At 35.3% G+C, this 24,271-nt stretch overlaps 1 protein-coding gene and 2 pseudogenes across 1 annotated transcript; all 3 read right to left on the bottom strand.

The window, feature by feature from the left end:
- Positions 1-619: 619 nt before the first annotated feature.
- On the bottom strand, positions 620-1,582 carry LOC124975045 (olfactory receptor 8J1-like; annotated as a pseudogene).
- Positions 1,583-10,130: 8,548 nt separating this feature from the next.
- On the bottom strand, positions 10,131-11,091 carry LOC124975044 (olfactory receptor 8K1-like). The gene is given in 2 exon segments (XM_047537932.1): positions 10,131-10,466; positions 10,468-11,091. Coding segments are annotated over 2 exon segments (960 nt in total).
- Positions 11,092-23,252: 12,161 nt separating this feature from the next.
- LOC124975060 (olfactory receptor 8K3-like) lies at positions 23,253-24,211 on the bottom strand (annotated as a pseudogene).
- Between the last annotated feature and the right edge of the window lie 60 nt (positions 24,212-24,271).

Below are 24,271 nucleotides of genomic sequence, written 5' to 3'. Positions count from 1 at the left end.
TTAAGCACTGACCACACCCCCAGTTCATTTTACTTTTATTTTGAGACAGGGATTCACTAAGTTGCTGAGGCTGGCATTGAAATGCAATCTTAGCATGTAGTTCTGAATGCTACTCATGAGTAGAATACAATATTCATTCAAGCAATATTAAGAAAGTGACAGGGAGTTTTAAATTTAATAATCAGTTCAATTTTGGTTACTTAGCTGTAAAAATGACATTTTTATCTGTGATTATTGATTGTTAAAGTACAGCAATTCATTATGTGAACTATGCTCAGCCAAAGAAACAGCAACAAAGGTCAAAGAACAAAAATGATGCACTTCATTTCTCTTTTCCAAATGCTTTTGCTCATTTCAAATTTACTTAACTTTTAAAAATATGTATCTGTCTGGTCTCCTGTAAAAATTCCTTTCATATTGACCAACAACACTCATGGGCGAAGTTATCAAATTACACATATGTTTTAGATCACCCTCACAACTCAATGAACCTCAGTTTCTTTCTCCATTTGATGCTCCTTATATCCTAGATCTTTTAATTTCCCAGGGATACCTTAAAGTTTGTAACTCACATAAATTTTTCTTTGAGTAACTTAACCTTAGCCATCTCTTTATTTACCTACAATTTTAAAAACTGCACTGCTTTAAGGAAACAGCATAGATTCCCCATGAACCTCCTTAAGGCAGCCTTCACATCCTTGTTCCTCAGGCTGTAGATCATCGGGTTCAGCATGGGGATGACCAGGGTGTAAAACACAGATGCCATTTTATCAGTATCCAGGGAATGACTGGATCGAGGCTGCAAATACATGAACAGCAGAGTCCCATAGAAAACTGTGACTGCCGTCATGTGTGAAGCACAGGTGGAGAAGGCTTTTTTCCTTCCCTCTGATGAACGCATCCTTAGAATAGACAAAACAATTTTGAAATAAGATATGAGAACTATAGTCATAGACAAGAACAAGTTTGTAGCTGATGATATAAACACTACAGTTTCTGGAAAATAAGTATCAGAGCAGGACAGTGCCAACAGAGGGACATTATCTCAGTAAAAATGATTGATGACATTGGAAGCACAGTAAGACACAGAGAACACACAAGACGAAACCACAACAGCTGTGGAAGAGCTATACAGGTAGGTGAGGGACACCAGCAGAAGGCAGATCCTGCAAGATACCACCACCATGTAGAGCAGGGGGTTGCAAATGGCCACATAGCGGTCATAGGCCATCACTGCCAGCATGAAAACCACAGCTACGATGAAAACTAGGAATGCTCCCAGCTGGGTGGCACATTCATAGTAGGAGGTGGTTCTCTTACTTACTAAGAAGTTGACCAGCATCTTAGGGGCAATGACAGTAGAGTTGCCAAGATTGATGACAGCCTGATGTCGGAGGAAAAAGTACATGGGGGTCTGAAGCCGGGAGTCAACACTGGTGAGGGTGATGATGCCCAGGTTCCCTGTCACAGTCAGGCCATAGATGACCAGGAAAACACAGAAAAGAGGAATCTGAAGTTCTGGAAGATTGGAGACACCTATGAGAACAAATTCAGTGATCTGGGTGATATTTTCAGGAGCCATGTAGAAGTCAGAAAGGTGTCTGTTTGGGGTAGAAAACATGTGGTTACAACCTTAAAGATTATTTTCTATGACTACCCTTAAATGTGGGAGCCAACCTTCCTTCAACCATGCATTGATTTGTTTAGTTACTACCATTCAGGTTCTAGGTCCAGGAAGTAAACTTGTGATGTTATAGAGTCAGGGAAAGTAAGTATAATGAGTTAAAGAGATAGTCTGGCCTCCTGTTATTGACTTATAAGGATTTGAAGCCTTGATTCTTAATTCATGTCTATGATGTGTGAGATAGGGTCAATGAATAGTTTTATCTTAAATAATCCAATGTTTCTCTGCAATTACTTGTCTTGAAACCTCTTTGTTTTCAAGTATAGATGATTCTAGACACCCTGATGCTCCACTTTCTATATTCTGTCCTTTTATGGAACTTGTGCTGAATATATGTTGACTTACATATTTTACCATCCCTTGTCTCTTAACCATTTCATTCTTATTTTTTCATTTTATTAACTCAGACAAATACACATGGAGTTATGTTCTTAGCAATAGCTTTCAAACCACAAATTCTCTTTCAGTCTTTCTAATATTTTATCAGTGAACACGGGATCATTCTTGTAATTCCTTGACATTATTTTTCACTAAATATTTCTTCCTACCCATTCTCTCTCATTACTCTTTCCCATTTTGTTTCACATACTTATATAGTTTTTCACATTTTTCTTTCACTGTATATTTATTTTTATTGATTTATATTTTTGATGTGCTGAGAATTGAACCCAGTGCCTCATGCTTGTTAGGTAAGCATCACTGAGTTACCACTCAATTACCTGTATTTTTATTTTTCATCATAATTTTAATTATTAATTATTATTTAATTATTATTTAATAATTATTTAATTATTATTTGGATAGTAAGATAAAATATACCTAATTTTAACTTTAGTATTTTTAACTCATTGGTTTTACATTTTAATACCTTTGTTAATAATAGAAAATATATTCACTTTGTATAGCTTCTTTGGTAATATTAATGTATATAATAGCTATGCTATTTTAATGTGGTTAAATATTTCCCTACAATTACTCACTATTTTAATATGGTGAAATGTGCAGTTTATTTTAAAGATGATCCCTTGAACTTAATTAGGTCTATTAAACTTTTTTTTGACACAATTATTAGTACCTGGCCCAAGAAACTCATTTCAGTTTATTCATGTCTTTTTATCTTTTACATCATTTCTTTCTTTCTTTCTTTCTTTCTTTCTTTCTTTCTTTCTTTCTTTCTTTTTTTTAATCCAGAAGGATTTTACCACTATGTTATACTCCCAGTTCTTTTTTTAAAGAGAGGGCTTTGTTTAGTTGCTTGGGATCTCACTAAGTTGCTAAAGCTGGCTTTGAACTTGTAGTCTTCCTGCCTCAACCTCCTGAATCAAGGCCTGTGCAACTGTGACCACCTATGCTATCTATTTCAAAGTTCCTCATCTAAACCTATGAGTTATGTTTCAGAGGGTCAAGATTATTTCATCGTATATGTCTGATCAGTACTTACTCAGTAATGAAAAAAAAAATACAATTACAATGTAAAATGATGTAGAGATATAAGACCAATATAAAGCCTATATAATTTAATGTCTATGTGATATGTTTGCTTCTGAGAACATACATAATTCCTTCTTCTTAGACTCTTTGATTCATATTAATATTTATTCATTAATCACATAGTTATTGAATTTCTTTTTTGGGCCAGCAAATGTTCAAGCTTCACATAAATTGCCTGTCCTTCACCTCATAGACCTGCTATTCTGATTGCAGGGAACAGACAAAGTCTGCTAAGGACACATAAACAAGATAATTGCAGTGTTTGTTAAGTGTAATGAGTGTATGAAGTAGAATGAGTAAATTAAACAAGAAGATACATTAACATAACCTGGGAGAATCATTTCATATGGGATATCAGGGAAATCTTTTTCTGAGATAAACACAGAAATAAAATCTAAAAGAACAGAAGGAACCAACTATTTAATGAATCATAGGGAGAACAGTCCATGACTTCAGGCAACAGTGAATATGTAGCACAGGCTGCTTAGGGTTTCTCTGTGTGGAAAGTGAAGCACAATGGAAGAGAATGTGACTGGGATTGGAGGACAAAAGAATTAGTCAACTCAGAGAGTACAGCCCGAAAATATTTGTATTTTCTTCAAACCATAGAGAAATTTCAAGATAGGTGAATGATGATGATCAGCTTTTAGTTTTAAAATAATACCCTTGATGTTATGAAGGTAACCAATTATGTCAATTGGGAAAGACTAGAGGTGGAGCATGAGTGGAAATTTAAAAAAGAAAAAAAAATACAAAGCTACTAGGTAAGAATGTTGTGTGGGACAAAGAAGAGAAGCTTGGCATTGAAAGAAGTTGCTACGTTTGACTGCTGCACATAGAAACAAACTGTTCCCCAAAATAATTCATATGGCGAATTCTATGAGCAATACAAAGGATAGACCTCAGTGCACTTGTGTAAGCAATTGGGTCAGTGTCTGTGGCATGTTTAAATATTATAGATCATGGTTTAAGATGGAACAATCAAAGTGACATTTTCAAGATATTATGCCTCGTGTTTATGGAGGGTCTGTTAAACATTTAGCAATCAAATGGTAGAATCTATAGCACATTGATGCTCAGTGGAATCAAGGGCAAAACAGGACATGTGTAATGACTTCCAGGGTTTTATTTTCCTTTTGAATGTGTGACAGAGGTTTTTGTCTCATCAAATCAGGAATCTAGGTTTCCATAGCTAAAGTTCTCCAAGTGCTTACACAAATGCCTCTCCTCAAGTGCAACCCCATATTTTTTGACATCTAATTTAAGCCCCCTTTCTGATAGATTATGAACTAAAGTGTTGACAGGTTTATTTTACTGTGAGAAACCTACCTGGTTTATCCAAACACTTTGCCTTATTGCATTGATTATGAAGTTTGCTGCTCTTTACATTTGCTTGTAAGTGATCAGATTGCATTGGTAATTTTCCTAAGAAAATTTTTAATTCATGGCTTTCTTCTTGAAAAGAGGCATGATTTTGAGTTTGGGTAGTCACACATTCACTTTTGTTTCATAATTGCAATGTTATAAGGATAAAATTTTTATTTTAGCTAATGTAGCAACAATAAAATTATGATGTGTACATTTTCAAAGACCAAAAATGAATTGTTTCTCTAGTTACATAATTTCCTTAAATATATGAATCATTACAGTAATTCTGATTTGGGAACAAACTGGATTGCATTTGACGCCCTGTTATTCAAAGCAGTTAAGCATTACAAAGAAATAGTTTAATTAATGTTATTAGTTGATTTTATGTAATCTATATGATCTCCCAAAATCAAAGTGGAGAGGCACATCAAAAACCATGGTTTGGAATTATTTAAGGCCCTTATGTAAAAATTCGGTGAACTATTTTCTACCCACCTCTAGAGGAGAATCTTTTTGGGTTCCCATGTGAGTCTCTACATGATAGCAGCAGGGGGAGTTTGTGGCTCTATATACCTTAGGACATACCTCTGAGGCACAGGTGACTCTGGGAGCCACACGATGTCAGTTACATCCTTGGGGAAGAGTCCACCTGGGATTGGCTGCTTAACAAGGTCACCCTCTAGGAATTCAGACGCTCCTTGAGTTTTCTCTGGGGCAGTCTGAGCCTCTGTTATTGAACTGAGTTCAAGTGCATGACAGCTGAGGCTCACAGTGAGTGAAATGAGTCTATCAGAGCACCGTGTTTCCAGACAGAGATCCATGATGGCAACAGCAAATATGGAAGAACTAGGAGCCAATAGTCTAGCATCCCAACTGGAGCAAACCATATATATCAGGAAAATATTTATCATGCCAACATCTATCCCCTTTCTACTTCAATAATAGAATAGACTTAGTAATTATTTTCAGAAATGGAATAAAGTGAATATTTCAAAAGGATACAGTCTCCCAAAAAAACACTCAGGTAATTAAGTCATTCTTTTACTCTTCATGCTTCATTTCAGATGAGACTGGAGAGTTGACAACTGCTAAAGAAGAATCACAGTACCTAAAAGCAAAGCCCTATGTCACATTGGAAGATGACTATGAATTTCCTGATGCATAACTGCATTTATAAACACCAGATATTTTATTTACACATAATTTATACTTGTATTATCTAATAGAAATACTTTGGGTAGATTGTCTGTTTGGGAAGCAAAGTTCACTTTGCCTGTACAAAAATATTGTCCCTTGCAGGCTTTAATTTAAACCTGGAAGTAACAACATGTGGCATGGTGACATGTATATAAAGTATAAATGCATACACATTGCACAGTAATACATATCTGTAAGAACACAAGAAAACACAGGCACATTAAATCGTCTAATGTGGTTATTTGATAGTGCTGGTTGTGATTGCATAAGGAAATAAAAGATAAAAGATTTGTTAATTTTTGTGGAATGCCATAACAAAATGTCATAGACAGAGTGGCTTAGCAAAAATTTTCTAACAGTTTTGGAGCCCTGAAGTCCAGAATCAAGGTGTCCACCTTCCTGGGCTTACACATGGCCACCATTTCGCTGTGTCCTCACCTGGCCTTCCCTGATCTATTTATGTACTGGATGTTTCTCCCTCTCTCTATCCTAATCTCTTTTTATAAAGACTAGTTTAAATGGGTTAGGGACCATTCAGATGAGTGTACTTTAGTTTAGTTACCTCTTTAAAGACTCAATTTTCAAATGCAATTACATTTTGAGGTGCTAGAAATGAAGGTTTAAGCATATAAATTTGGGGTTGGGCACAAGTCAACATATTTTTATGTGCTGAAATACTCAAACTATTACACTGAAAAATAAAATAAGAGAAACTTGGCTGACCATGTCATGATAATATACCATGAAGTGAGGAACATAATTATTCTAAGCCTCTCAACCTATTTATTCTAAACCTTAGAATAAAGTTCCAAACAGTTGACAAGATTATGTCTTTGTTTAAAAACTCTGCTTCTGGAAATCTATTTTATAGATGAAATACAAGTGTTTAAATATGCAAATAAAATTATCGATATCATTATTTAACAAAGCAAAATAATGGAAATAACATATACAGTTGAACATTATTAAATTTAGCATTGACATATATATGTATGCTATTGCATACTCTTTAAAAATTTTATATAAATTATATAGAAATATGAGGAAAGCTTCTGAGAGGAAACCTGAAAATAATATTCAAAGGGTCATATTTTACTACATGATCAAACTTTTAGGTGGACTCTAAAAGATAAACTCATAGAATCAGAGAGTAGAATGGTAGTTACAAGATGCTGGGTTGGGGGCTATATAGAGAGGCTGGTCAAAGGATACAAAGTTTCAATTATAGAGAATGAATAAGTTTGTGGAAGCTAATTCTAGCATGGTATTATAGTTAACAATACTGAAATCTTTCTTACATAGTAAATATTAAATGTTCTTACCACACACATATAAAAGGTAATTAGTTTAGGTGATGAACGTGTAAATTAGTTTGATCAAAGTAAACATTTCACAAAGTATAGGTATATCACAGTATCATGTACATCTTATAACCAAATTTTATTTAGCAGCTGTAATTAAAAATATCCTAGAAAAATAAGAAATAGGGTCACACCAATTTGGTTTTCATTAAAACAATAGCAGATTACATAAAACAATGTTGTGTATGTGGATAACATCTGAAAAATGTTATTTCTACTCCTAATTAAGAGGATCTTTCTATCACCCTAAAATGTTTCCCAGTGTCTCTATAGGAATTCCACCATTCATATCTCAGTCCACAGTTGCTATAATTTTTACATGATAGATTAGTTTGCCTGTTCTAGAACATTATATAAAGAGAACAAAAAGGTATGCTTTAGTCTAGCTGATAATATTGACATTCATTCACATTGCTACATACATGTATACATGTAGTTCATTTCATGCAATTGTTGAACAGTTTTGTTTTAAAAAATGAGATTACAATTTGCCAGACAGTGGTTTAGATTGTAATCCCAATGATTCAGGAGACTGAGGCAGAAGGATCACATGATCTAGACAGCATTAGAAACTTAGTAAGACCCTACTTCAAGACAAAAAACAAAAAAAGAAAGAAAGAAAAAAACTGGAGATATAGCTCAGTGGTAAAGCACCTCTGGGTTCAATCTTGGTACAAAAAAAAAAAAGAGAGATTTATCTGTTATCTATCTATTTATCTATCTATCATCTATCTGTCTATCCACACACCACAACCTATACTTTTATTTGTGGATGAATAGTGGGATATCTTCATTTCTATCTATGAGAACTATCAGTAGAATAAACATACACACATTTTTCTGGACATGTTTTCATTCCTTGTAAATAAAATCCAAATCCAGGAAATGAATTTATTTATTTATTTATTTATTTATTTATTTGTTTGTTTATTTATTTATTTTCATGAAATGAATTTATAAAACCTAGGACAGGCCCAGCGCAGTGGTTCATGCCTATAATCCCAGTGGCTTGGGAGGCTGAGGCAGGAGGATTGTGAGTTCAAAGCTAGCCTCAGCTACAATAAGGCACCAAGCAACTCAGTGAGACCCTGTCACTAAATAAAAATACAAAATAGGGCTGGAGATGTGACTCAGTGACTGAGTGATCCTGAGTTTAGTCCCTGGTACTAAAAGAAAAAAAAAAAAAAAAACCTTGTATAGATCATTCAGCAATGTATGATCATTTAGAAATGAAAAATTGCAACTGATATTTGCAATCCTCTTTATACTTGCTAATGTTATATGGGGAAATGGTTTCTTGTTGCTATCTGTTTTAATTTCATTTCTCTGGTGACCAAGAATGTTGAGCCTCTATCATATACCTATTGATCAATACTATTTCACATGTTCTCTACTATTTTATTTGATTGTCTCTGGAGAACTGTATCTATATCTATCTTCATATACCTATATCTATATTGGTCTATATGTTCACATTAGACATCATCAAATTACTTTAACTTCTTTGAAGATAATCAGTTGAACATATATGAGCATGGGTTTTGGTGGAATACCTACTAGTTTCCATCAATCCATTTATCTATTTTCACAAACATTGCATCATCTTCTTGTATATTGTACCTGGTATACCATCTTGAAATATATATTGTGAGCTTTCCAACTTTTTTGATTTTCTCCATTGCTTTGGCTATTCTGGATCTTTCTTCTGCCATATAGAAGTCAACAGCCATATATAAGAAACCCTGATTACATGTCATGAGAATAAGACCAGGCCTGACTCCTCAGAGAACAGTCATCTTTGGCAGTAGTTATTACATTTAGTAATAAAATGTGATGCATAACTTAAAGCAGACTTGTTAAAAATGCACCTTGATATCAACCCTACCATATTAAATAAAGAGATCAACATTGGATCCTTGGATAAAATGGTAAAAAATCAAAACAAAAACAAAGACAAAAACAAAACTATTTTAGTTGTTTAGCCATCTCTCCTCAATATTTTTAAGTCAGATGTCTTCCTGTATCATGCACAAAATTTGAAGTCTTTGAGAAAATTCTAGCAGGAACGAGTCTGGGTTGCTGCCTTAATAAAGAAGTCTTGAGAAAAGAGTTGAAAATGTGCATTACAGAAATCATACAGGAAATCATTTTTGAAAGTTTTCATAAAGGTGAAGAAAATATTATGTTAGTAGAGTTCACCTTATTATATATATAATCCCATGATGAAGACAAAAGAGGCTTGGGAATAAAATATCTTTAATCTTTTAGTGTATTACTTACTTTTAACTTGTGAATTAAATTATATTTTAAAAATATTAATGTAAGTTCCCAAGAAAATTAGATAATTCACTTATTTTGAGGCTTCCAATCCTAAACAAGTGTTATCAGGGGGGTTTGTGAAACCAGTGTGTAGAGCTTGAGAAGCTGCCAAAGAGGATCTAGAATCATTGAACACTTTTTACATGACTTCTAAAGAAATCTTCAAAGATGTTCAATCCATCTTGAGATATAATATATTAATTTGATGGGAAACCTCATTCTGAATCAGCATGCTATATTTTATAGTTAGCCTAGATTCTGAAAAAAATTCATGTAGTGTTATCATCATCTACTTAATTACTTTCTTCCTCTTGTCTAGTTGATGCATTATGCACCCTGAAAACATTATATCTTTAACATCCAGTAACTGGTATAAAACATCCATTACCAATTATTTTGCTGTATTTTCACTCATTAAGACAGTTTTACTTTCACAAGTCTAAATTCAACTGAAAATTTGGTATGGTTTTTCTTATTTATAAATATATAGATTGCAATATGATCTTGAGCATCATTTGGTACTTATTATCTGACTGAAATATTTATTCTATTGTCTTGCAGAAGAGTGCAGTTTGCTGTAAGAATGTTTTATCCAAGAAAGGATAAAAATTTAAGCTGGTGAATCATTTCTACTTTTTGATGATGTACTTGGTTTGACACAGCATTAAACTAAGACCGTTGGACACAATGTGCAGATGACAATGAAGATATTAAGTGGGGGTTTTGAATCTAGTTAAACTTCTCTTTAAAGCATCTTTTACATCTTTATTCCTCAGACTATAGATCAATGGATTTAGCATGGGAATCACCAGGGTGTAAAATACGGAGGCCATTTTATCAATATTAAAAGCATGGCTGGATTTGGGTTGTAGGTAAATGAACAATAATGTCCCATAGAACACCACCACCACTGTCAGATGGGAGCTGCAGGTAGAGAAGGCTTTGTACCTCCCCTCGGTTGAGTTCATTCTGAGAATGGCCACAAGAATAAACATGTAAGATATGAGAACAATCAAGAGGGAGGAGAGCAAATTACAGCCTGAGAAGTATCAAAATGATCAGTTCCAATTCGTGTGTGTCAGAACAGAGCATGGAGAGCAGAGGCAGACAGTCACAGTAAAAATACATGATGACATTAGAGCCACAGAAGGACAATGTGAATAACTTAGCTGTGAGAAACAGGGACACAAATGTGCTGTAGAGGTAGGGAGCAAGCACCAGCCCCCAACACACTTTCTCTGCCATGAGGACCACATAGAGAAGTGGCCTGCAGATGGCTACACAGCGATTGTAGGCCATTGCTGAGAGGATGAACAGTTCAGTGATGATGAAAATCTCGAAGAATGCCAGCTGGGTGGCACATCCACTGTAGGAAATGGAATTTTTGTGTACCACGAAATTCACCATCATTTTTGGGCCAATGACAGTGGAGTAACCAAGATCAGTGATTGACAAATGTCTAAGGAAAAAGTACATGGGAGTGTGCAGTTTGGAGTCCAAATGGGTCAAGATGACCATGCCCAGATTTCCTAGTACTGTGACCAAGTATATGACCAGAAAGATTCCAAAGAGTGGTGCTTGTAGAACAGGGTTGTCCGTGATCCCCAAGAGAATAAATTCTGTAACCTGCATCACTGCAGTATGATTGCTGTTCTCTGTATGGTTCATCATGGAGACCTGTGTAAGGCATAGAAGTCAGTACAAGTTATATTTGAAATTATACCTTCTGTGAGAACTTACAGCATGATATATAATATGGAGGGGTCATCCTCTTCACCTCTAATACCAAGTCCACAGTTCTGCTGCCATGAGGCGGAGACCACAATAGTTGTCATTGAAACTTTGGTAAAGGATCCTTTAAATGGGCAAGATATGTAGGATTGGTTTTAATGTAGATATTAAGATCTAGTTCTTTTGACTTATTGTAAATGTGTCAAAAGAGTTATTTTACTCTAAGTTTTTTTCATGTAATTTTTAAAACAAGCATCTGTACATAAACTGTGGACTTTACCTTATAGTCAATCCTCATATTGTTCATAGAAACAAGAAGAAAAATAATTTCCAGACCATTGCTAATCAACAAGACAGTAATTAGTAAACCTCTGACCATTAAGCCTGTTCCAGTACATCTCAGCTTGTTTACCTGTTGGGGGCTGTGCCATGTGGGCTGGGCCAGATGGCGCCTGGCAGCCAGCGGGAGGTTGCTTTGATCACAATGGCAGTGAGGAGGTTAATTAACATAAGCACACTCAGGTGATTTCTCACTGGCCGTATTCAGTTAAGTCCATGCACACAACGCGTGCACAGGTGTTCCTGACCCCTCATGCTCAGGCCTGCTCCTTTTAACCCTTGCGGTGATAGGGCAGCTGGCTCCTCACCTGATCACAACTGGAGTGGCCCTGCCCTCCGCCTCCTGGAGGGAATATAAGCGGGCAGTAGGTGGGCGAGCAACAGTAAGGAGCAGCAGCAGGCAGAGAACAGCGGCAAGCAGAAATAGAAGCAGCAAGTAGGGGCAGCGGCAAGTAGAGAGAAGCAGCACACCTTTAGCACATACTCCTAGCATGCACCTTTAGTTCACAGGATGCAGGATGCACATTTAAGAAGAAGCTGCAGAAGTCTAAGAAGAAATAGATCTCTGATAATCGTAGAAGGCTTTCTTTCTCTAAAACTTTCTCTCTAAACAAAGTTTCTCTTCCTCTAAGCAAAGTCTCTCTTCCTGATAAGCAAAGCCTATCTTTCTGTCACAGTCTCTCTTCCTCTATAAATTAGTGAATATAGGAAAAGTAGTTTATTTCCAGTCCACCTCCGATAAATACCCGCACAAATTGTTGCTGCAGGTGGTGACAAATACCCGCGGATTTGGTACCGCAAAGAGCCAGCGACATTTACCAAGCATAAAATCTAATGCCATGAAATGTTCATTTTAGATTTTTGTTAATACCTTTGCATCTGCCACATCCATCCTTTTTGACAGGTGAAGCACTGCTCTTAATTGTGTCCCAATCATACAGGGACAGGACCCGACCCCACTCTTGTTCATCAGCCAGCGAATGGAGAATCATGAGGAGTGTTCCAACAAAGAGCAGAATGCCAAGGAATGTCTAGAGCCAGAGGAACTCATTTTGAGCCCATAGTTTTCTAAACCCTGTACAGATATTGATTCATAAAACTCTAGGAAGTAGACAGTAATAATCTCCCCTTTCAAAGGCAAGGAAATAGAGGTTCAGGGGGGTCAAAATATGTGACAAAGTTTACTCAGATGATAAGTGGAGGAGTTAGGGTTCTAGTAAAATGTTTCTGCCTATGAATATGTTCTCACAAATGCTGTAACATGACATCCACCATTAGAGGTACTCTGATTATCTAGCAAATAAGAAGTGGAGAGGAGGAACACCAAGTAAAGGATATAGACTGAGGTCTTTGCTAAAACAGATGACTCAAGCAGGGAGTTAATGTGAAGCTAACGTGCTACCAATAATGAACAACACAGAATTTTGGGGATGTTTATGCTGCTTATTAATATTTTTATGCCAAAAAAGTATATTCCAAAAGGAATAAAAAGGGGCTGAGGTTGTGGCTCAGTGGTAGAGCACTTGCCTAGCATGTGTGAGGCACTGGGTTTGATTCTCAGCACCACATATAAATAAATGAATAAAATCAAGGTTCATCAACATCTAAAACAATATTTTTTAAAAAGGAAAACAATACTTTTGCTCATTAAAGAGTCTTCTGCGATCTTTGGTGATGGTCCAGTTTAAGCTATGTTCCCTTAGGAAAGTCAAAGACTACTTACCTTCCTGGAGGTCTGCTCTGACTTCCTACTGTTTTAATCCTAACAGCTCCTTACAGAGTGGATTTAAATTATCTTTTTCACTCTTGAGACTCATTTTGCTGAAGATTTCAACTAATTCAAAGACAAACTAATTGCACATAATCAATCACCTGAGGGAGAGTTCCTTTAATATCTGTTCATTATTCTCAGAATATTCCATTAGGAAAAATAAAAAAGTATTTCTTATTTTGGCATGACAGAATAAACTGTGCAATAGCGGTAAACACTTAAAATCGCAAATATATCTTTGTCGCCATCTCATTTATGTAGTATCATGCAATTATTGACATACTGCTCTTCCACAGTGCCTTGAGTATATGGAAGAATGATTCTAAGAACAATATTATTGTAATAAATCCATTGATCAGGAATAAATTTTTAAGATGAGTATAATTATAAATTAACATAAAACAATGTAAATAGCATAATATTTCTACAAATAAAGCAGTGGTAAATCATTTCTTCATGTTTATGCTTTATTCTCTGATTTTTTTTTTTTTTTTATCCTAGTGCAGGAGATTGAACTCAGGGGCACTCAACAACTGAGTCACATCCCTAGACCCCTATTTTGTATTTTATTTACACACAGGGTCACACTGAGTTGCTTAGTGCCTCACTTTTTTTAAGGTTGGCTTTTATCTGGTGATCCTCCTGCCTCAGCCTCCTGAGCTGCTGGGATTACAGGCATGTGCCACTGCGCCCAGCTCTCTGGCTGTTTTTAAGAAGATTAAATATTACAAATATTTTTCAAAAAAATTGATTTTGATGTACTTGATTTATTTTCTTTTTGCTTACTCTCTTGTAGTTATTTAGCTTGTTTTACCTATGGAAGTATATTTTTCTTTGAAATAAATTTGGAAAATATTCTGGCAAGCATGTCTTCATTATTTTTTCTTCTTCTGTTCAATATAGTGCCATCTTTTAACTTGGACCTACAAGTGCACATATGTTTGGCAACTTGCTGTTGTACAGATAACAAAGATTGTTTTCAAGCTTTATATTCAGTATTTTGTTTTCTCTCTAATTTCATTTTGAGTGATCTGTGATCTGTGATATCTGTCAAGGTATCTCTGCCTTCCTTCCTTCTTCCTTCTTTTTTCAGGAATTAAGCCCAGGGTGCTTTACCACAGAGTTGCACATCTAGTCCTTTTTTATTTTATTTTTTGTTTTTATCCAGGGCCTCCCTGAGTCACTGAGGCTGGCCTTGAACTTTGCCATCCTCTTGCCTCAGCCTCCTGAGTTACTGGGATTTCAGTTGTATGCCACCATGCCCAGCAAGTCATCTATTCTTTTTCAGTGTATAAACTATAATTTTCAGTGAGTAAATATTTGTTCTCATTTAATGTTTTTTTTTTTTTTTCATCTATACAAAACCACTTTGGCTGTTTGTTTAATAGTCTTTCTTCACAATGTTAATGTTTGGTTTATTCATTCAGTGTATTGAAGTTGCTTATAATAGTTTTTGTTAATAATTTTTAGTTTTCAATGAACGTTCATTATATTTATTCGTGTGCAGCACAGAGAATGGAATCCAGTGCCTCACACATGATAGAGAAGTGCTCTACTGCTGAGCCACAACCCCAGCCCCTATAATAGTTTTTCTGACACTTTTTTCTTTCTAATTCTACCTGGATGCATTTTATTTATCTCCTGAATAGTGTCACATGTTCCAGATTTCTCAAGTCTATTATTTGTGATTGGATGACTAATATTGTGAATTTTAACAGAGCTTGTTTTGTTGTTACTTTCCTGAAAAGATGTTAAAATTTTTGATAAAAAAATATTGGTTCTACTTGAGACTTTCCAGCTCTTGATAGGTTCACCGGAGCTACACTGGATGCCCAGGTATTCAAGGTCTTTATTCTCTGGTCCTTTGGAATCCAAGGGCCTTCCTGTTCTGTGATTTCTGAGCATTGCTCAGTTTATAATTTTAGCTTATTCTTTTAAGAGCTTGTGGATATTCAAAGTAAGCACCCCAAGAAGAGCTCAGTTCAACTCAAGGGGAACTTCTGATGGAGGAAAGAATAAAAGATAACAAAAAGTTAGAAGAGACAAAAGATAACAAATGCCAGAAATGTATCCTCCATTATCTGTAATTTCTCTAAATATTAAATTTTGCAATTCAAAGGCAGTGATGGACAGAGGAAACCCCTTCAAACACACACCCTCTTTTCATTTTAGTGTCTTTTTCGTTTCAGAAAATACAATGAAAAGAAGATTGAGAACATAATTATTACTGAGAAGAACAGAAAGAAACAAGCAAATCCTTTACTGACATCAAGTTTAATAATTTTTCTCATGGGGAGAAATGTGAGTAACTTCCATGGACAGCACCTTAAAGCAGAAGGTTGCAGATGACCATGTGGTGGTCAGAGGCCAGGCAGGTTAAGAGAAAAACTCAGGGACAGTGACGGTAATGTGAGAGCCATCTGTGTGACACACAGGTAAAAGGAAATGGTTTTTTATTTAATCAGAGAATTTATTTAATTTACCTGACAAATTAAAATATTAAAATTATGTGTTAATTCATGATCATGTTATATTTTGATGCATATACTTTGTTTTAAAAAACTTGTTAAGTCAGGTTCAACATATTTATCTCCTTAAACATTTATCATTTGTTTTTGTGAAAAATTTTAGAATTATTTCTTTTACCTTTTTGGAGGTTATGTCATTGTTATCTATAATCACCCTACTGTGCAATAGAACCCATTCTGTTCTACAAAGCAAAAAAAGAAAAAAAGAACAAAGAAAGAAAAATAATGGTTAACACATAATGTAAAAGAAAAAAGCAAATAAACCATTATCCACTCTATATTACCCTGATACTGAAACTAAATGAGATTACTTAAAGAAAAACTATAAACTTATAACCATTTAACACTGATGTAAAAATTCTCAACAACATACTAGTTGAGGATACTGAGCTGGCCTCAGTGTATTTAATTTGATATCCAATGATTTGGATGTAGGGCAAACTTTTCATGCTCACCTGCTTTTTAATCAGGCTTTTTACATTCACCCATTTGGTGTTCATGATGATGGATTAACTATGGAAAGATCAATAATTAATTTTCAAGTGTCTACTGTTGACACCAAGTGTCTTTACTTTTTAACAATATGTAGTCATAGTTACAAGAGGTTCTGTTTATATTTTGCTTTGTAGAAGTTAGTTATGCTGTACTTCAGAATATTTTGATATAAATATACCACTGTGTTGGGTAAATAGATAATGTCCTTGACCAAGCAGGGGATATTTCACATGAGCTGCTAATTCAATCATCCTGTGGTCCAGGGGAGTATTGCAAATGGATCACAAAGATAAGACAGCATAATCCCATTGTTGAGTTATTTTGATTTGCTTAGGTTTTTTTTGTGTGTGTGTTTGTTTTGTTTTACATCTTTAAGGAGTTACCATGCAACTTGAAGTGTCATGTATATTCATAATAATTTATATGTGCAGCAGAAGATTTCAATAAGCAGAATAGAAGAAATGATTAAATAATATTCAAAGTCAAATAATTAATAATGGAACACTTCAAATTGGAATTCAAAATAAGCCAACTTTGTGTCTGATTTCTATTGCTAAGTTAATGAAAAGCTAGGTCAACGAGTGCTCTGGAAACACTGGTTTTATAAGATGGGTAGTGAAATGGGTGGGATGGTAAGAAATAGGTGGAAAGTACTGACCCATATTTGATGTTTACAGCTCAGTGCTAGAGAACTCTGGTTTCCAGGAAGGTGGAGTAGCTGTCTTTCCCCCCTATTCTACTATCAAATATCCTGTTGTAACATACAAAGCAACTTACAAAGAAATTAAAAGCTAGAGAAAAAAAGAGAGGTCAGTCAAAGACCATATGACTTAAAGAACAACACAGTGTGAGATTTCACAGGATTTTTTTTTCTTTATTTTTTTGTCTTATATATCCCAGAGTCAAAACTGAAGAAGTGAGAAAACAAAAGCAAACAAACGAGCAAAACTAGAAATGCCAACAGATTCAAGGAAAAGAAAAAAAAGCAACAAAAATTTAGTTCTCATAATATACAACAAGGGCTTCTTAGTATGACTAACACCATGGGAAGAAAGGAAAACACAAACAAACAATAAAAAATAAAATAAAATAAAATAAAATAAAAAATGGTGCCCCTTTCCCAATAGTATCAAGGCCTAAAGGGAAGGGGGCAGGTTTGTAGTGAACTTCAAGGATAAGTTTTAACATTTATATGGATGTGATGTCCAAGAACACCAAGTAGGAACCACATATTTCTGCTTTTTGGTAACAAACCCTTCTCTCAGTGTCAATGTTAAACCCTTACTCAGTGTCAATGGAGACTGGATGTGGAGCCTGGAAGTCCATCCTGAGATAGTAATGGAGAACCCTTCTCCATGACTGCTAAGTAGAGTTAGATAATGGCAGTGCCCAGTGGTAAAATGTCCATCCCACTTCATTGTTAACCATGATGACCCTGGGAGTTGCTGGCGTCGTTACTTCTATCTAACTTTCAACTTCATGATGATGATTAATTGGGGCATCTGGACTTCTACCCTGCAGTAATGAGGAACTTTCTCCTTCCATACCAGAGAAAGCCAATTGAAAAAGAAAAACTCATGGTCCCACAACATAACACAAAAACATCTAGTTCTCTACGAAGAGAAAGAAACCAGACTACAAAAAAAAAAAAAAAAAAAAAATTATAACATTTATTTGACATGCCAAGCATGAGTAATTCTATAGACACAAAAAATATATTGTTGATTGCATAGGACTCAGTGAAGAATGTTGAGGGGAAAAGGAGAACTATTAATAGACCTCTTTCATTTTGGAATGATGAAAATGTCCTAAGATTGTTTGATGTGATGCTTCCACACTCCATGGAAGAATCAAAGCCATTGAATTCTACACTTTAAATAAGTGAAGTATATACTCTATAATTACATCACAAAAAAATGGCTATACTAATAGTAGTGACAGAAAAAACAATTATCTTAAGAATGCTGATCTGAAATTAGAGATCCATCTACATAAGATTCACTCTGAAAATGGTGGGAAGTGTGTTTCTTCAGTAGGTATTAAATTTCTCTGTAGCCAGAAAAAGTACATGAAGTCAGGCACCCTGGTGCAGGACTGTAATCCCAGTGACTCAGGAGGCCAAGGCAGGAGAATCATGAGTTCAAAGACAGCCTCAGTGATGGAGAGGTGCTAAGCAACTCAGTGAGACCCTGTCTCTCAATAAAACACAAAATTGGGGATTGGGGATGGGGATGTGGCTCAGTGGTCAAGTGCCCCTGAGTTCAATCCCTGCACCAAGAAAAAAAAAAAAAAAAAAAAAAAAAAGGGAGAGAGAGAGAGAGAGAAAGTACATGAAAATTTAATGCCTTGGGTAAAAATACAAAAATAATTCTGAAAACCCATAGAGTTGATAATGGCTGTTATGACTAATGAAAAAATTCATGAAAAGATGAGATTTAATTTTCATTATGGAGAATAACTGAAATTTCATTTTATGAACTTGTTGATTCTAGTTTCTGTTTCTCTGAGAGGTAAACTAAAGTGTTGAGTTGCCAATCATAAGAATAGATCTGATTTCACATTTTATTATTATTTTATGTATTATCTCATGTACATTTGTTGGAATTTAAAGGATGTCATACAAAATGTTTTACTGCTATCATCATTGAGCTTATATAGGTAAGATTAGCAGAAGACAGCATGAGCTTCTGCAACAATGGGACCCAGTGGGGAGTGTAAGAACACCACATATCCTGGTGAAGGGTTTCTCTCATTGTTTCTGGGTATGGCTCTCACATAGGGCAGAGATTAAAATATACTTATAAAATTTTTTTTAAATGCTGTTATTGGTGTACTGTCAGGGTCCTTTCTGCCCACGTCCCCCGTAGAGGAGGAAAGGGTTAACTGCTGGAGGAGGATGTTGGCTGTTTTTCTATCTGTTAACCAAAAAATTTATCTACTCAATAAACACACAAGAGCCAATACTCTTTTTATGAGAGGGGCAATACCAACTCTGACCTCTTTACAACAACTAGTCAACCAACTCTCTTATTTATAGACAGACAGGTAAAGGGGCCAGGACTGGGAGGAGCTTCTTCTGTGATGGACAGGACAGGGTGGAGTTAGGGGAGCCATCCTCTTAGGGAGAAAATTCCAGAAGGAGACAGGGAACCACTCCAATGCAGTCCCATATACTCCCCCATAGTTCCTAGAAGCCAGGCCTCTGCGTCACATAGCTCAACCTAGTCTGACTCTGCTAAATAAGTATGGCTTCCCACAGTGCACTATACATATACAAAATAGTGGGGTTCATTGTGAAATAATCAAGCATGGAATACAATGTGCTCCAGTGCTTTCTCTTTCCCACCCCTACTCCTTCTCCCTGCTGCCCTTCCTCTGCTCTACTGGTCTTCCTTCTATTTATTTATCAGTTTTTAAATTGGAGATTTATAAATGCACATAAAGGTGGAATTCTCTGTGGCACATTCCTATACATACATGGCATAGTTCAGTAAATTTCATTTTGCAATTCCTCCTTTTTTCCCATCCCTCTTCCCTCCTCCTTCAATTCCCTTCCTCTACTTCACTCATCTACTTTATACTTTCATGGGCTGCCCCTCTTAGGAAATCATACTTATTTCTGTCTACTTTCTGCAAATAAAAGAAAACATCAGGCTTTGGACTTTGTGAGTCTGGCTTATTTCACTTAGCATGATGTTTTCCAATCTCATCCATTTATGAGCAATTGCCATAATTTCATTTTTCCTGATAACCTAGTAAAACTTGATTTTCTGTTGTAATCTCATAGACAATCCTCTTCAGTTTTCTAGTGGTTTACTCTTTGGCTAGGAAATCCAGGGGTTTACTAAGTTGTAAATTTCCCCTAATCCTCTCCTTCCAGGTGGTACCTTTCCTCAATTAAGAAATATGTGAAGATGCAAATTGATGGAAATGCAAAGATTGTTATGGATCCTAAAATATTTTTCAAATAATCGATTTCTTGTTTAAGACATAATAATATTTAAATTTCATACTCAAATTCCTCAATTAATATTTATTTTACTCTTGTTTTTAGAAACTCCTTCAATGACAAATTCCATTGTGTTAATTTCTGAAGTTTATTTTCTTGTGGTTAATATATACTTCAGAGTTATAGTTTCCTTTTTTTTCTTTTTAACCACTAGGGTGGACAATTTGGGAAAATGACATTAATCATGACAATACTAAATATACTCCATATTTTCAGGAATTTTTTTCACCTTAGTATGTATGAATGGTCCAGTCTAGAATAATAACATAACTCTCAACCTTATAATTTCATGTGGGATTCTTCCTTTCCCCATTTTATCCTGTAAAAATGCTTTTTCTGTACATTTACTCATTTGCTCAACAAATGCTTGCTCAATGAAGATAGTTTACTTTAAAAAAAAAAGGTTCTAATATTGAAGCCTGATGGTTTTGCTCTTTATTAATTTGGTGGCTTAACAATATCAAAGCCAGTGTGGTTGCCATTGTTCTTTAAATTAAGAATTCAATCATCTGAAGCTCACGAAAGAAGTTTCATCTAAGAAGGAAAAAATGATGGTAAATAGCTATTGCTCTCACTAACCTCCCTTTTTGGGGAAAAACTTTTGTTTGGGGAAAACTTTTATATTCTCTTTGATAGAATTCCACTTACAAACCATGAGTTATAGATATTTAAAAAAGAATAAAATTCTCCTCCTCAATCTTTATTTGCCAGAGGTGACTGAATTTCATAGGACAGCAATCAAATAAACCTGTTTTTAAAAATTCTTTTCAATGTAATCCTGACTGCTTAATACTAATTTCTGCTAATATCTTGCTGCTCTATAATTTGTTAAAAATTTTCCCAAACTATGTGATTCAACAAAAGTATGATGACTTTATATTTGAGCAAATTCTCTCACCTAAAATGTGTTGATTAGTTTATATTTCTAAGCCAATTAATTTATTGACTTTCTTGAATTCATTTTGTGTGTTTAACATAATTCTAGTTATGCACTGCTCTTTATTTTGCTTTAAATATTTAATTGGTAGAATTATATATTTTCAGAATACATAAACTGATGACTTTATATGGATGATCTTCCACACACACACACACGCACACACACAGAGTAATATGTGTGTGTGCGTGTGTGTGTGTGTGTGTGGTGAGAGCACTTGAAATTTGTCATTTCATCAAACTTCAAGGTAAACAATGCAGTGATATAAACTTGGTCACCATCAAGTACTTATGTCTCTTATCATTGACTTTTATTCCTTTTGGCCTCTTCCAATCTGAAATATGCTAATGTGAGGTTTTACTCTCTGTCTTCTCAGGGTGACATTAATGAAACAGAAAAATGACAGTAGAGACAATATAGGGTATTTGTGAGCAAGTAATCTAGAGATAGTTCTAGAGATAGATCTAAAAACTTGGTTCTAATGTCTAATACCTTGGAGACTTCTGCCAAGTTACTAACCCTCTGTAAGACTATCATCTGGCATTTGCAAATTAGGAGAACTTACCTCACAGAGCTGTTGAGATGACTAAATCAAATGGGACTTGAATAACATGTGTCATACAGTACTCAATAATACTGTTATATGATAGTTTTGTGGTTTATCAGACCACTTAAAAGACTGATTTTAACTGCATTGACCCCATGGCAATATTTATCCTCATGTGATAGTGTACTCGGCACCTTAAAATTTATTTCAATGAAATATATTCATCCAACTTTATAGAATACACATAGAATTTTATTACATAATGCTAAAATAATAAGGAATACCAGGATTATTTTAAAAATTTAACTGACTATATGTTTATTCTATAATGTGGGGAGTCATCTACAAAAACTCTGTCCAAAAGCCAAGATAATTATATTCTTGTCTAAATATTGGATCTAACTTATAATAAAAAAGGTTTATCACCAGAAATGATAACCTATAAAAACTGAAATATAAATATGATACTTGGCAATGTATGTGATTATTTTCTTTTGCTATGTCAAAGTAGAACAACCAATTAATACAGCCAAGAAATAAAAATCATTGAGTATGATACATTTGCAATACTGATCAAAAGAGAGAAATGTCCACATAGTCAAAAGAGGCAACAAAATTATTTCTTAACTAGATGGTCAGATAACACAAAAGATGTGAAAACAACTGGAACAAAAATTTTAAATATAGGCAATTGCTTCTTTTCAGATTAAACAAAGAATAACAATCTATAAAACCCAATGGTCAGTTACCAAGTTAGGTCAACAAGTGGTGTAAAAGCACAAACTCGAGCATACCTGTGTACTCTCCAAATGCACCCTGAATGTCGTGTTCATGAGTGACAAGAAAATGAGATGACTGGGGAAAAAAATAACAGCCAGTAGGAATCCATGTACTGCTGAGTTCTAGTTAACAGACTCATATGAGGAAATAGAGGCATCGTAGGATGCCAACAGTTGTAATAGTTATTATTTTAGTCTATTCGTTAAACTTCAAATCATCACGTACCATGTAAATGACCAGTATTGAAGACAATTGCAAAATAAAACAGGGAAAATTATGAGGGATGAGACAGAAGAGACTATTTACATGCAAAAGAAGACAGACATGAGACAGGAATTGAAGGTTTTATTCTGAAGGTGATAAAAAACACAAGAGCCCTCGCCATTTCCTTCCCTGACTCCCCCCATTCCCTGCTCTGACTCAGCATTTCCACTTCCCCTTCTATTTATATTTGTACTATATCCATTTAGCATATCTACTCTTCTACAAGTTGACTAATTATGAGTAAGTTTCACTTTTCCCTCTCAAAGAAGGAAAATATCTTCTTTGCTTTCTTCACTAACCTAAGTGTACCAATGAAAAGAAACTGACATAGAATACAATGTGTAAATACATGTTAAACCCGATTTTTGCTTGTTATTTCTTCTGGGTGTATACAGAGCAAAGATGCATGCCCATAACCCAATTTATAGGCATCATATTTTACAAAAACTTAAAGAAAAAATATTGCACAAGTTATTCCATGTCCTCCGCAGGGCGTATTTTACGTCTTTGTTTCTCAAACTGTAGATCAAGGGATTTAACATGGGGATGATCAGAGTGTAAAATATGGAAGCCACTTTATCCGTATCAAAGGAGTGATTGGACTTGGGCTGTACGTACATAAATATCAAAGTCCCGTAGAACACTATGACTACAGTCAGGTGGGATCCACAGGTAGAGAAAGCCTTGCGCCTGCCCTCAGCTGACTTCATCCTGAGAATGGCTATGAAGATAAGCAGGTAGGACACCAGGACAAACAGAAGAGAGGAAATCAAATCAAAAGCTGCAAAGGTCATAATTATTAGTTCAATATCATGAGTATCTGAACATAGCAGAGAAATCAAGGGGACACAGTCACAGTAGAAATGACTGATAACATTGTAGCCACAGAAAGATAAGGTAAAAATCTTTATGGTAACTAGAAGAGACACAAATGTGCAGTAGAGATATGGGATTGCCACTAATACATGACATACCCTCTGTGACATGATGACAGTGTAGAGGAGAGGGTTACAGATGGCCACATAGCGGTCATAGGACATGGTGGACAGAATGAAGAGTTCACTAACAATAAACAGAAGAAAGAAAGCCAGCTGTGCAGCACAAAAGTGAAAGGAGATTGTATTTTGGTCTACAACAAAATTTACTAACATCTTGGGACCCACAGCAGTAGAATAACCAAGATCTGTAACAGCCAAGTGTCTCAGGAAAAAGTATATGGGTGTTTGCAGGTTGTGGTCCACCTTGGTGAGGATGATCATGGCCAGGTTGCCCAGCACTGTGACAGGTAGATGACGAGGAACAGCCCAAACAGTGGAGCCTGCAGCTCAGGGTGCAAAGTGATACCCATCAGAATGAACTCATGCACCACTGTCAGATTGCTTTCCTCCATCCAGGTTCATTGGAAAATCTATTCTGCATAGAGACATTATCACAGTCAAAAGCTGTCATG

Source organism: Sciurus carolinensis, unplaced genomic scaffold, assembly GCF_902686445.1.
Source record: "Sciurus carolinensis unplaced genomic scaffold, mSciCar1.2, whole genome shotgun sequence".
Classification (NCBI taxonomy): Eukaryota; Metazoa; Chordata; class Mammalia; order Rodentia; family Sciuridae; genus Sciurus; species Sciurus carolinensis.
Note: the sequence above shows the minus strand (reverse complement) of the source record. Positions and strands in the feature narration are given on the sequence as shown.